The sequence below is a fragment of the Hyaena hyaena genome, unplaced genomic scaffold, assembly GCF_003009895.1.
Source record: "Hyaena hyaena isolate Hyena2069 unplaced genomic scaffold, ASM300989v1 scaffold_164, whole genome shotgun sequence".
NCBI lineage: Eukaryota > Metazoa > Chordata > Mammalia > Carnivora > Hyaenidae > Hyaena > Hyaena hyaena.
In genome coordinates, this window is record NW_024080796.1 from 2,726,044 (window position 1) to 2,739,709 (window position 13,666).

Below are 13,666 nucleotides of genomic sequence, written 5' to 3' on the forward strand. Positions count from 1 at the left end.
ATAAAAATCTCACACTTTAGTTCTGTCTCTGGGCTTCAAAGCTTTTCCATCTAATGAAGAATTTGTTCCCTGCTCTCGAACTCAAGCTTCTCTGGTTTGTTTCTATTTAGGATTGCTAAATAAAAATCACGGAGAATCCTTGTATTCATAGCTCCTTTAATTGCTTAAGGTAGGTTATTCAATCCAAATTATTTATGCAAACATACTATTTATTGATTTATGTAATAAAAAAAGCCCAGGAGTCAGTCCAGTTTCAGGCACAGTTGGATCTAGGGCCTCATCAAAACGGTGTCTTTTCGTTTCTCAATTCTTCCTTCATTGTGTTCGCTTCATACTCAAGGAGATAGAGTCTCCCCTACTGGTAGGTAGAAAGATTGCTGCTTAGTAGCTCCAGGCTCATACTCACTCTGCTTTCTTTGATCTCCACTAAAAAAAGAAAAAAAGGAAAAAAAAAAAAAAAGCCCCCACACCACTCCCGATCCCAATGTCAAAAAAGTACCATGATTGTATCTCACTCGCTCTGATTGGGCCCTTTTCTATTTCAGTATGAATCTCTGTGTCCATGGAGAAGAAATATATGGAGTTACAGGTCCTCTCACAGGCAGTGGGCTGTGTCAGCTCTGTGTCAGTAGAGGGCTGGACGGAGTGATTCCCCAAGGGTATTCAGGGTGCCCTGGCCGGCATCGAGCAAAAGGGCACAGAGAAAGCAAAATCACAAGGTTCCTTTATACTCTACTTTTGGAAGAGATGACGACACTGGTCAAGAAGGAGAGAGAAGCAATAACCATGGGAGCCGGGTTGTACTTTTTGCTGGAAGCTGTAAAAACAAACACAAAATAAGAGATGTTTTAGGTGGCAGAGATTTTTTTTTTTAACTACCCCACTTCTCCTTTGATTCCCCCCTTTTTTAAACTTAGAAGATTCCTAATAAAAATATTTGAAGTTGGCTACTTACAAAAATATTCTCTTAGATATTTTCTAACAGAGGTCAGCTTGTTTGCATCAGGCTCTGTGCTGACAGCTCAGAGCCTGGAGCCTGCTTCAGATTCTCTGTCCCCCTCTCTCTCCCACTTCTCTGTCTCTCTGTCTATCTCTCAAATAAATAAACAAATAAATAAATACATAAATAAATGAAATGTCTCTCTTTCTGTCTCTATCTCTCAAATAAATAAATAAATAAATAAATAAATAAATAAATAAGGCACCAAGAAGTTCAAGAGATTTACTCCGGGTTCCCCAGCTCTCGGCGTCTGAGATCTCCTGATTTGCCATCGTTATTACCATCAGCACCTCTCTCACCATCACCGTTACCCCCACCTAATTACCATCGGCTTCATCATTATGAAAGCTCACGTTGATTAAGCAACTCATTCTGTGCTATGATCTATTTTAAGCACTTTGCTATAGACGAACTCATTTAATCCTCACAGGGAATCTATGAAGCATTTATTCTCATTATCCCCATTTTTCTGTTGATAAAATGGAGACACAAAACGTGGAGAACTCTACCAAGCATCACACATCTAGTGTGCGGTGTAGGCAAGCATTCAAATTCGGGGAGTCTGGCTCAAATTTTTTTTTAACCACTTATATTGTTTCTCCATATGATGCATGTCCATGTTTTAATGACAAAGTGGGCCAAAAGTATTCACACAGTCTTGCTTGGTGGTGGTGGTGGTGGTGGTGGGTGTGTGTGTGTGTGTGTGTGTGTGTGTGTACTGCCGACAACTGCATGCTTTCCACAGGAAGTATGGGGAAGGTTAGCCAGTTAGGTGTGGCTCCTGGTAGCAAGACTGGAATACAAGAAACAATGTCAGGTATCACTACAAATTGGGAATTTAATGGGGTGAGGATATAGAATGAGATGGAAGATGGAAACCTTTAAAAATGCTCTAAATAAAGAGTGGCGTCTCCTTTTTAATCAGCCTTCACTGATTATTTAGGGTAGAAAAGATGTTTGGGGTAGGAAGACATTTGGCTCTGTGATTGTCTTTTTTTAAAATGATTTATCTATTTCTGAGAGAGAGAGAGAGAGAGAGAGAGAGAGCAGGGGAGGGTCAGAGAGAGAGGGAGATACAGAAACTGAAATAAGCTCCAGGCTCTGAGCTAGCCCCCTTCCCGATGCGGGGCTCGAACCCACAAACCGTGAGATCATGACCTGAGCCAAAGTCAGACGCTTAACCGAATGAGCCACCCAGGTGCCCCTCTGTGATTGTCTTAATATTTGAACATCTCATTTGATCGGATGACCCGATGATGGAGACATATTTTTCCACTACTTTCACATAATAATGCATAAAATTCTTTGAGTTTCCTGGAATTTCTTGGAATTCTATGTATGCAATGTTTAAAACCCCAGTTTTCACCGATAAGAGTAGATAAGGAAAGTTAGTAGTGTGTGCAGAGTTCTCAGCTTTTGCCAAACTTTGTGTTAAAATTGTATTATCTGAATTCTCACAGGGACCTTGGAAGTATTAATACCACTGTAGCAGGTTATTCATTATAGTAGTACTTTTTATTTTGTTTTCTCCTCACTGAGGCTGAGATTACAAGCACCTCTGACCCTGCCCTTTCTCACTTTTTAATGGGGTAAGATTCTACTGCAGAGTTATCAGAAAATATTGATGGACAGTGAACCAATAGAGCAGGTAGAAATTACAGTTATTGGAAGGGATTAGCTTTTGTGTTGAAGCTTTGCCCTTAGCTGACCTTTACCATGGTGGTCGCTTTCATTGGGCCTCAATTTTCTCATCTGTAAAATGAGAGCATCTTGAGGTTTTTTGGAAATACTCAGATCACTACCACTCCACTTTGCTTCATGGCTATTATAATGATGCTCCAAGAAGAAACAGACATGCAGATATCACTATTTTGTAAGCATACTCATCCTTCAAGCCCCCTTTTCCTGTTAAGCCCCCTTCATAATAGCCAGGATATTTAAAAAAACTTGCTTTAATTTTATTTTGTCAGCTTAAAGTAACTTTTCTTTCCTCTCTTGTTCTTTTTTCTCTGCCTTTCTTACAGTCATTAAATTTCTACCTCACACTTTATTATTCTTTTACACAGACAATATATTTATTTAGGAGAATAAATGAAAAACATATGTGAATTAAATTCTCTGCAATCTACAAACTCTTTCATTTAAGGATAATTCACATTAAATTGACATTTGTATTTGTTTTTACTTTTCTTCTAGAGTATCTACTCATGCTTTGTATTCCCTCTGTACCCTAGTGGGGTATTTTTCAAACTGGAGTTTGCGATCCATTAATGCCCTGTCGTGACCATCACTCTTTAATAATGTGATAAAATGGGTTGTGATAAAAGACACTCGAGTTAAACAGCATGCACAGTGGTGAGTGATTGTCTTTTTATATGTGTGTGTGTATATATTTGTAATTTATGTGTATGCAAAGTGAGTTATATAATCCAGTCACAGTCAGAGAGGATTGAGACTAATGGTAGGTTCTTAGTAATATTAAAAAAAAAAAAAACATTTTTAATGTTTATTTATTATTGAGTGGCAGAGAGAGACAGAGTGCGAGCATGGGAGAATCAGAGGGAGGGTGAGACACAGAATCCAAAGCGGGCTCCAGGTTCTGAGCTGTCAGCGCAGAGCCAGACGTGGGGCTTGAACCCAGGAGCTGCGAGATCATGACCTGAGCCAATGATGGACACTTAACTGAATAAACCACCCAGGCGCCCCAATTCTCAGTAATATTTTTGAACGGACAAATAAATCTCCTGAGAACACTCTATAGAGAACACTGTCATGGGCTTTTTGTCATTAAACATGGGAAAGGGTCCTACTTTTGTCATTTATAAGCCGATTGATCTCACGCAAGCCATTGAACCTCTGTAACCCTCAGTATTCACATCAGTACAGTGCGGTCAGTAACCCAATGTACAGGGTAGTTGTAAGAATTCAACAGATAATGTGTGTGAAAACCTTTTGTCAACGAAATTGCTACATAAATATCATTTTACCAGTGTCTTATAACCTAAATTTGGTCATCTCTACCTTAAGGTGTACAGCCTGTGGAGAAACAAATGATTTTTATACCTTTTATTTCATGAACTCTGAATCTGTGAGTTATATCAGATTGTTCAGAAGGAAAGCGTCAATCCCTTGAAAAAACCCAGAAAGAGCCAAAACTGACATGCAGTGTGTCTAGGTGATCTGGTATTTGGAATCGATGCTATCTATAGCTCGTCTCTGTCAAAATGCAGAGATTAATGAGTGTCACCATTTTAGAGAGTTCTCTAGGAAAAAGTTGGCACTCAAACAATGGTAAGCATTGTTTCTTCCGCCTCTGCCTTCGTTTTAGTTTTCACTGTCAGTGTCACTGAAGCACACATTTGCGCCATGAAACTATTATTCCACTTTCATGTGCAAAGTACTTTGCAGAGCTTTTCAATTGTGTTTGAGAGTGTGGATACCAACTACTACCACACATCCCCTTTCGCCCCCATTTTATGAGTAAAGAAACAGGCTTATAGGGTGTCATGGACAAAAGGCCACGAAGCTACGAACACATGTCCAGCCCTTCCTGGCTCCAAAGTCGCTTCTCTTTCCACCATGCTGTGGTCTCTTAGAGTCATTCGGTCACTCATTGTTTCATGCATTCGGGTGAGATAGACACTCTCCTTCAAGCTGTGATACCACAAATAGGGAAAACTAGTTTGAGATAAAGCCCAGAGTAAAAGAACACAGGAAACAGGAAGTTAATAAGATAAATAATATCTAACAGTAACAGTAGCTGAAAGTTTGGAGTACTTACACGTGTCCCGTATTGTTCTAAGAGCTTTTACAGGCATAAGTCATTTTATACTCACTAGAATCGTGTAAGGTAGGCTTTTATTAAAATTTCCCCCTGAAATTAAAATTTCTTTATATTTCTACATGTAAATGTATGGAAGCACAGAGGAACTAAGCCATTTGCCTATGTCCTCACTGCTAGTAACTGGCAAAGCTACCATGTAAAAATGAGGCTTACTACAAACAATTGACTGTATTTTTTTTTTCTAGAAACGTGCTTAAGAATTTTGATTATGTGAAACATTTTAACAAATAAATCCTTCCTTGTGAATCCAACCATATAAACAGAGCATGCATTTGTGTGTGTACAGATTTTTGGCAAGGATTATTCTCTTAAACAAAGCAACATTTAAGGACAAATAACTAACACAACATATTTCGAGTGTTTCAGTGAGCATGAAAACATCTGTTTCTATGGTAACCAGTATAGGTCATGTGAGGGGTGAGAGAGGTATCAGAATGGAGAGCTGTTAGTTTAGAATGCCTTAAACAATTTTTCCTTTTCAAATGGACTCGCTTAAATATATTATGTTACCAATTTGACCTTTTGATGCCCCAAAGGCGACAGATTCCTGGGTACTCTTTGAACTTGGGAACTATAGTTACAAGTCAACAGAGCCAATTTTGAAATAAATTGAAGGACTGAAGAAGCTATGCTCTCTGATCTACTGCCTTTCATTGGGAGAATTACAGTGTCCTGGCTGACCAATTTTAAAGGTCTTCGTGTTGTCTTTCAGATATGGTGTCTGTCAGGTTAAGGGGGAACAGGAGATGAAACAAGTCACTAGGTGAGAGGGACTTGTTGAGACATAGAATATCTTGTGGCTTCTGCTTAGGAAAAAAATGGAAGGAATAAGAAACAGTCACCTGAGAGGATTCCAGTTTCATGAGGAATCTGATATCAGTAGAGTACCATCTGTGAATCCCTAGACGGCAGAGATTGATGGTGAACAATAGCAGTTATCTAGAAAAACAGGTCTGGAGCGAGTCCACAGATCTGACTCCCTTCCAGCGAAGGACTCCCGGAAAAGAAAAACACACCACCGCCTTCCCCCTCCTGTTGGTCATGTATGGATCAATCCAATACTGCTCCAAGAAGTCGGGATAAGTAGAGTGTTACTTGATAGTTAACAGAAATGACTTAAGGAAGGTTTCAGAAATAGATCGCTCATTGAGAAAACAAATCCCACTGCAGCGAATGGCTGCAAGCATTGTGAAATTCATCAAACTTTTTTGTAGTCAGTAGAGATAGGTGGATATCGGTTGTGTTTGTCTCAAGATTATGTAGTCTTTTTGTACTCAACTAAAATGTCTGTGCTAACAACCAGCCAAGGGCAGCCTTGAGGCTTCCCTCAGTTGGCTTCCCTAAGGGATTCAGGGAAGGCAGGACCGGAGGCAGAGAAGAGGCAGCCTTCTCTGCAACTTTCAGTCAGAGCCAAAGAAGTCAAAGGAAGAGCGGCATCACAGCAGCTTGGGCTTGTTCCTTGCCCTCTTTCAATCTCCTAAGCATTTTTGTAGTCGTGCTGGCTGGGAAGAGGCTCCAACTCCTCTTGGCCTACCAAGCAAAACATCACCCTCTATGACCAGTGGTCATCTCATTCCGCCATTTACAAACTCTTCCCAAGACTGCCAGTTGGCAACTTTCTAGGAAAAATTTGGATATAATAACTCACATTGCAAGCGACCACATTCCAGATCACTTATATTGTGGCTACAGCTCCTTATTTTTTGACTAGGGATTGAGACTAAGGGTTCTAGAATATTCTCTTGTCCTAGTAAGTATTGAAACTGTTTTTAGTCGATTGAGTTATCTGGTCATCTGACCCAAAAAGCCCAGGTCACGTAGAAGCACTGAAAGAGAATGCTTCATTTATTCACTTACTTATTCAACAAATACAGATTGAGCACCTCTATGTGCCAGGAGACTAAAATTAACATTGGCTAATGCTTATTTACCATTTACTATACACTAGGGAGTGTAGAAACACTTTAGTATTTTATTTTATTTTCACACGAGCCCTGTGGGAGTCGGTTATGATGCTCCTTCCATCGCTGAAGAAACAAAGGGAGTTTAAGCAACTGGATTGAGAACACAGCTAAAACATGGTACCAGTCGGATGGGAATTTAGACAGAGTGGATCTGGGGTCAAAGTGCCTGGATTCCATGCCAAGCTCTTAAATACTATGTAGTCACATCCCTGCCCACAAACAGCTTACAGAGCAATACAAGACTATTGATTCCCTTAAGTATGATTTGTGATCTCAGATATCCAGCAAGACCAACCAAGCTTCCAGAATCTAGTGATATGCATGGCTACCCCAGCTCAACCTTAACCCAAAGTTGTGCTTGAGTAGCTTCCTGGCAGGAAAGCAGAGATCATTAATTTGATGTGGAGGGTCTCGAAATACCTTTTCTTTGAGACTCACAGAGAAAGGAATATGGGTAATACTTTCTATTATATACTCCTATATCTGTTTCCTGAGAGCTACAAACGTCATGAAATTAATATAATTTTTTGGTAATAAGTAGAGATAGGTGGATATGGGTTGTGTCAATGCCCTACAATGTTTTACTTAATATATTGCATTGTGCTCATCGACCTACTAGAAAAATTTTTCTCTCTCAACTTCATCATGATGAGGATGAAACAATAGTGTTATGGTCAAGTGTAGTTCCAAAGAATCCTGGAAACTGGCTGTGAATGTTCTCATTTATTACCAAAATCTCACTGTCTTCTTCATACTCTATTGTTTCATACTCTCCTCTGCAAAACAGGGGTTCTGTGGAACGGATACTCATTTCACACGTATTGCTGCCTGCCACACTTCCAAGGAGAAGAAGGAGGAGATAAAAGTACTGATAGGTCACCTCTCCCCTGGTCTGTGTTTGCAGACTGCCCACAGTGAGCAGGCCCCAGACCTCAGCGTGGATGATGGTTTCAGGCTTTTTGTGACACTGCAGCCCCAAAATGTTGAGAAATGCTGACAGCCGGAATTACTAACAATAGCAATAATGATGGAGTAGAGAAAGACTCAGGAGTATTTCAAAGGTAGACACGGCAGTTGTGTGAGTGGCAAGGAGTGCACATGTGGGTAAGGGCGGTCCTCCTTCTGGATCAGACAGGGCACAGCACTTGCCACAGCACCACCCTTTTGTGCACTGACCGTGGCCGGCAACATACAGGGATGGAAAGGAGTCAACCACATATTTTTCTAAAAAGGGTCTTAACAATATATGTACAATATATCTATATTTTGTTAACAATATATCTATGTATTTGTTTTGTGATGTCTCCAATTGCTTCTGCCTCAGTGCATTTTTTTCATGGTATCATCAGAGCTCTAGCTAAAATACTGTTCTAATCGATATTCCACTCCTTAGAAAATTCCAATGACTCCGCATTACCTGTTGCGTGAGGTTTGAAAAGTCCTTAGCATAGAATACAAGAGTTTTAATGGCCTGGCTCATTTGAATCTTCGCAGCCCAATCAATCCCATGTTCCCTTTCTACTGTTCCTATGTCCTACCTCTCCTCCATTCCAACCATCCCGAATCGTGAAGACTCCCTAAAGACACTGGCTATGTGAAATCTCTGTGATTCAACATATGCTGCTTTCTGCTTGAAATGACTTTTCCTCTCTTCTTTCACCGACAAACCCCCCCCCCCCCATTCCTACTTCAAGTCCCGTGTGGTCCTCTATGGCAAAGCCTTTCTCACTTTCTCCAGAGATAATGAGTAGCTTCCTACACTGGGACGCCACAGCAATTGCTTAAACATCTGGTGGGTTGCTTAGGGTTTCCGAGTGTGGGCAGTTGTTCATATTTCCCTTTCTCATTCGACTACAAATCTCCCTAGCATAGCGATCTTGCTTTATTCATTTCGTATCGCCTGGGGACTCCCATCCCTGTTCCTGGAACATAGAAGATGGTTAATAGTTAAGAGTGAATGAATAAATCAGGCTTCCTGCTTTACTTTTAGCACTGCTTATTCCTGTGATGACCACGACAAAAAAAAAAAAAACAAAAAAAAACAAAAAAAAAACCGAGTTTGAGGGAGAAGGTAAAAATGCTGTGTTTTATGTGCTAGGTTTTTCAGTAGAGCTTTACTCTCTGCGGCTAGAATGCCCCATTGCAGAAACACATTTCCCCCCCTAGAGGTAGCTGAGGAAAAAGGAGAGGAGGGAAACCAAGAAAGAAGGCAGGTTATCTCTAATTTGTCAGTTCCACCGTTCCTGAAGGCCAGTTTCCATGGTTCTGGTCTTTCCCTCAACAAGCCTACCCAGAAAAAATACCTTTTTATAAAAGAACAGTGGTCTGTGATCCCGATTAGAGTGGAGTCAGTGTAGATCAATAATATAATACCTTTCAGCAGCTGACAGTTAAATGTGCTCCGGTTCCCAGCTGACTGCAATTGCAACCAATTTCCTCCTGGGTGGTAGCTCATATTTACAACTTTGAACAACTCATAGGGAGGGACCAAGACCTTCTTCTTGAAGGAGACTTTTTCTATAGGTGCACCCAGACAGGTGGATATGGTAAATAGAGTTTGTTTTTCAGACTTCTGTGCCTCTTTTTTTAGGAGGGAGGTGGAGAGGAATTGGCCAAATCGGATGGTGGCACCTCTGTAGGCTTCCAAATTGATAGCCTCCATCTCATGATGTACCTCATAACACAATGAGTTATTCTTCCCGACTCTCTCTTTCCTTAGCAGCTGGATTGCTGAGGTCAGGTAATAGTGTAGGTATTTGAAATGGAATGAATGTTGGTACTGCTGTGGAGTCCTGGCAGTGCTGGTCATGGCTCTGATGAAGTCTGTGCGAATGCTGTTGTTGGATGTATAAACCAAGATGGCCACAGCATGTATCATATTAATGTTCTTGGGGAGATCTTTTGCTTGGTTCAACCATGTTAGGTGGGCATTATTCCAGACCCTGGAGTAATTTCTATGTGAGTCTAGTTCTTTTCTGAAATAATCCCCTTGTCTTAGCTTCTCCATGACCTGCTGGCTGCAGCCTTGGTACTGGTCATCAAAGGAATTTGGTGCCAAGTCAAAGCTGATGTTAATGGCAACCTATAAGAAAAGAAAAATCTTGATTTTAACTGTTCATTTCAGATGGCAGATGTGATGGCTGACTTGCTATACTCCAAAAAAGCAAGTCTTTGCCTCAAAACTTATTTGCTGAAGTAAGTTTCACTCATGATCATTACACACTACCCCAGCACTTCCTGTATCAGTGACCTGTGCTAGAGATTGAATTTGGTTTGATGAATATTACTAAAAGCTCCAAAAGACCTCCTCTCCTTAGGGAGGAAGTGACCCTTCTTGTATAACCGGAAACAGTACTTTTGCGTAGGGAGTACTTTGAAAAAAACCTGTAATCTTAAAGTTTATGTATACCTTCTTATTGACTCCTTCACATTCTCTCATGGGTGTTAAGAAACATCTCTCTCTGTGAATACCTAAAACCTATAGTGAGTCTTTGAATTTTATTTAAGAAAAACCTTCAGTGATGAGTAATGTTGGGTTCTCCCAAGGGGGCCACAGTATATAACGGCCCTCTCTTCGGACCAGTTGAAAAACTTGAGGGGGGAAAAAAAGCATATGTGAAGGTTAAAGTAGATTTGTTAAGAGTAAACCTCAGAATGAGGCAGACTTGCCCACTTTGGTGCAGACTATGGCCCTGCCCAAACTAAGATTCTGGTCATGGAGGAACACAGAGCTCATGCCTGTTGCCGTCAGACTAACTGCCAGGAAGAAGAGGAGAGTCAGGCTCAGAATACTCCGTTATTAATCCTGATGTTACCAGTCAACTAAATTTGCCCAGCTCTCGGGGGTTAGGACAGTGGTCAGGAGTGTGCCTCGCACAATTCCTCCTCTTAGAAGACAGGGGTATGAAAAAGACATTTTCTCATGGGTAGTCCATTGAATGTTACTTATTAATATCTAGTCTGTATTAAAGTGTTAGAGATTTGAATACAAATTCTTTAAGCATCATCAGTCCATTTTTTTAGAGCCTCGTTTTCAATTATCCACATTCTAAGATGTTTTCTTCTTGGCAAAGAAACTATGCTTTTCTAATAGCCAGAACTCATTATATTAGGAGATAAGATTTCATCCAGTCAATGTCAAGGATGTTGCAGCTAACACTCAAAAACATACCATTTGGTGTTTTAACTGTTATTTATGATGCGAAGTTGTCTAGTGGTGTGTAAAATGGAAGAGTCTTAAGGCTGTTTAATGATTTTAACCAATAATTCTTTATGGAAGGTTTACAGATAGTTCTACAGAATCTCTTTAAGCCAAACGAATCCAAAATCAATAATACCATGCTCTGTTCAATCTTGTAAGCTCTAAAAACCTTAATATAGTACTCTATCTCAAATATGTACTCTGTTATCTCTTAACATTAGGTGATTTTTCCTTATGCAGAACTCTAACATTTTTTTAATGTTTTATTTATTTCTGAGAGAGAGAGAGACTGTGAGCAGGGGAGGGTCAGAGAGAGAGGGAGATACAGAATCCGAAACAGGCTCCAGGCTCTGAGCTAGCTGTCAGCACAGAGCCCGACGCGGGGCTCGAACCCATGAACCGTGAGGTCATGACCTGAGTCAAAGTCGGACACTTAACTGCCTGAGTCACTCAGACTCCCCACTTATGCAGAACTTTAAATCATAATACTTCTTTTGACTTGATCCATATGACACAGTCTAAAGTCAAATAGGCTATTTTGCATCACTTATCCTACAGAAGCAGTGTTTTACTTACATTTTATGGAGAATCATGCGAGTAACTCTACTCCCCCAGCTTCCCTAATGCCAAATTTATAAACTCTAACGAATTCCGCCAATTTTGATCACTGTTTTCAACCCCCTTCACTAGCATTATTTGTTAAAATGTCTGAGAGAAACTAGATCCCAAGCAACCAAAGGCCATTTAAAGGCTGTCACCAGGGAAGTATCCCGTTGGGGCACTGACCATAAAGAAGTCTCCTCTTTGGGTGTGCCCTACCTCTGAACTCCGGGTGGGTGTCTGCAGGGCAGAGAACAGCATCAGGAGAGGAAGCCGCCTGGGAAGGAGCCAGATTCGCATCACAGGGGCCGTCGTCGTAGTTGGGCAAAGAACCCTCTTGCATCTGTTAGTCAGTGGATGGCACTGGTTTGGTACCATCCTTTGCTCTTGCAGCTTCATCCTGAAATGAGTGCTCTGTGTTTTCCCTCAGGATTCTCTCTGCATGAGTCTCCGCAAGAACCTTCCCTGATCGCGTCTTGTTGATGACTACCAACCAGCAGCTTTTCCGAGGGGGGAGATCAACTCCAACTTATTTGCAGAGCCGGTATTTCTGTGAAATAGCCAGATCTGTGCACCAAATAAGGGATTCTAAAGTGAACTTGTTAAGTTTCCAGTGGGGGAAAAAAAATCTCTTATCTAGTCTGTGTGGGGGGAATTCCTAAGGCCTGTTAAAGGTCAGGCTCAGCAGTTCAACCTTAGCTTTTTCAGGAAGACAGGAAAAGGCACCAGCTGCACAGTGTCTGGGGCCCGGCGACATTATCTTGAGCTGCAGGGTTTCACTGTGCGAGACATGATTGGCTCACACAAGTCGCTGGAAAGGTACCGCCTCAAGGTGGGCCTGTGTCAGGCACATTTGGTGCTACTGATAGGCTGGCCCTGCCCAGAAGGGGCTGACGAGGAGCAGCTCACCTTTTAGGGTTACTGTCAAAAAGAAGGCTCTCATTGCCGCTTTTGCATGGTACCCTTGAAACTCTCCAGTCCAGAAATTATACCTGTTGGGGTCACAGCTCTTCTCTGTTTTCTCTTCTGAGGGCATCAGATCCCCTATCCACACTCTTTCAGGCTATAGTGAATCCTTATGACCAAGGTCAGAAGACAGCCTCTGAACAGCTGCCCTCAATCAAAAGGAGGGTCCAGTGTGCTAAGTTCATGCAGCTCAGGTGTTCTGTTAGACACTCTTTCTCGGGTACTTCCCTTTCTAGTTTGAACATGTTTCCTCTATTCCCAATCATTGGGGTAATTGTTTTTCTTGCAGATCTTTCCCATTAATGCTTCCTATTTTATTATTTAACTGTGAAGAGAGACTAAGTCTTGTTCTTAGAAATTCTGGTATTTTTGGGGGGTGGCCTGTGTGGCTCAGTCGGTTAAGTGTCTGACTTTGGGTCAGGTTATGATCTCACAGTTCATGAGTTCGAGCCCCAAGTCAGACTCGGGCTCTGTGCTGATAGCTCAGAGCCTGGAGCCTGCTTCAGATTCGGTGACTCCCCCTCTCTCTGCCCTTCTCCTACTCACACTCTGTCTCTCTCTCTCTCTCTCTCTCAAAAATAAATAAACATTTAAAAAACATGAAATTATGGTATTTTTTTCAGCACCCTAAAATAGTTTGTAATCTAAATTTTCTGATGATCACAGCAATTCTGTCTCATGAGGAAAATTCAAAGTATTCAGACAAATATAAAAGAGGATAGAAAATTACCTATAACCTATTACCTGGACAAGGGTACTATTGAGATTTAGATTTTGTGTCACACACAGACTCAGACACACACACTTAGGACTGAATTTTTCATCCTGTTTATTTCCCTTAACATTTTTAATGTAAGCACATCTCCATATAGTTTAATAATTATTGAAAATATGACTTTTTTTCCATAGCTGCACAGTCTTCCACCATAGGTGCTACCATGTGATGAAATATGGAGTGGACCCAGGGATCTGTCTCAGAAACAGACAGATCAGTGAAGGGAACATAATGGTACCTACCTCATTGAACGCTTTAATCTGTTTTTAATTCTTAAAACAGCTTCTGGCCCTGAGAAATCAATCAAATGAATGAA

General features: G+C 41.0%; 1 protein-coding gene across 1 annotated transcript; it reads right to left on the reverse strand.

Annotated features, from left to right (window-relative positions):
- Positions 1–77: 77 nt before the first annotated feature.
- Positions 78–12,257, reverse strand: ART4 (ADP-ribosyltransferase 4 (inactive) (Dombrock blood group)). Its single transcript, XM_039239922.1, has 3 exons — positions 11,829–12,257; positions 9,182–9,890; positions 78–817 (listed from the first exon to the last, which is right to left on the reverse strand). Exons 1-3 carry the CDS (start codon positions 12,006–12,008, stop codon positions 726–728), a joined length of 981 nt encoding a protein of 326 aa, XP_039095853.1. The 5' UTR covers positions 12,009–12,257; the 3' UTR covers positions 78–725.
- Positions 12,258–13,666: the final 1,409 nt, after the last annotated feature.

Excerpts from the sequence above, each read along its gene's own strand:
- ART4 (XM_039239922.1), bottom strand. The coding sequence starts at position 12,008 with ATGAAGCTGCAAGAGCAAAGGATGGTACCAAACCAGTGCCATCCACTG. Across the intron at positions 9,891-11,828 it reads CACCCACCCGGAGTTCAGAG|GTTGCCATTAACATCAGCTT; the intron begins GTAGGGCACACC and ends CTTTTCTTATAG. Across the intron at positions 818-9,181 it reads TAACTGTCAGCTGCTGAAAG|CTTCCAGCAAAAAGTACAAC; the intron begins GTATTATATTAT and ends TTGTTTTTACAG.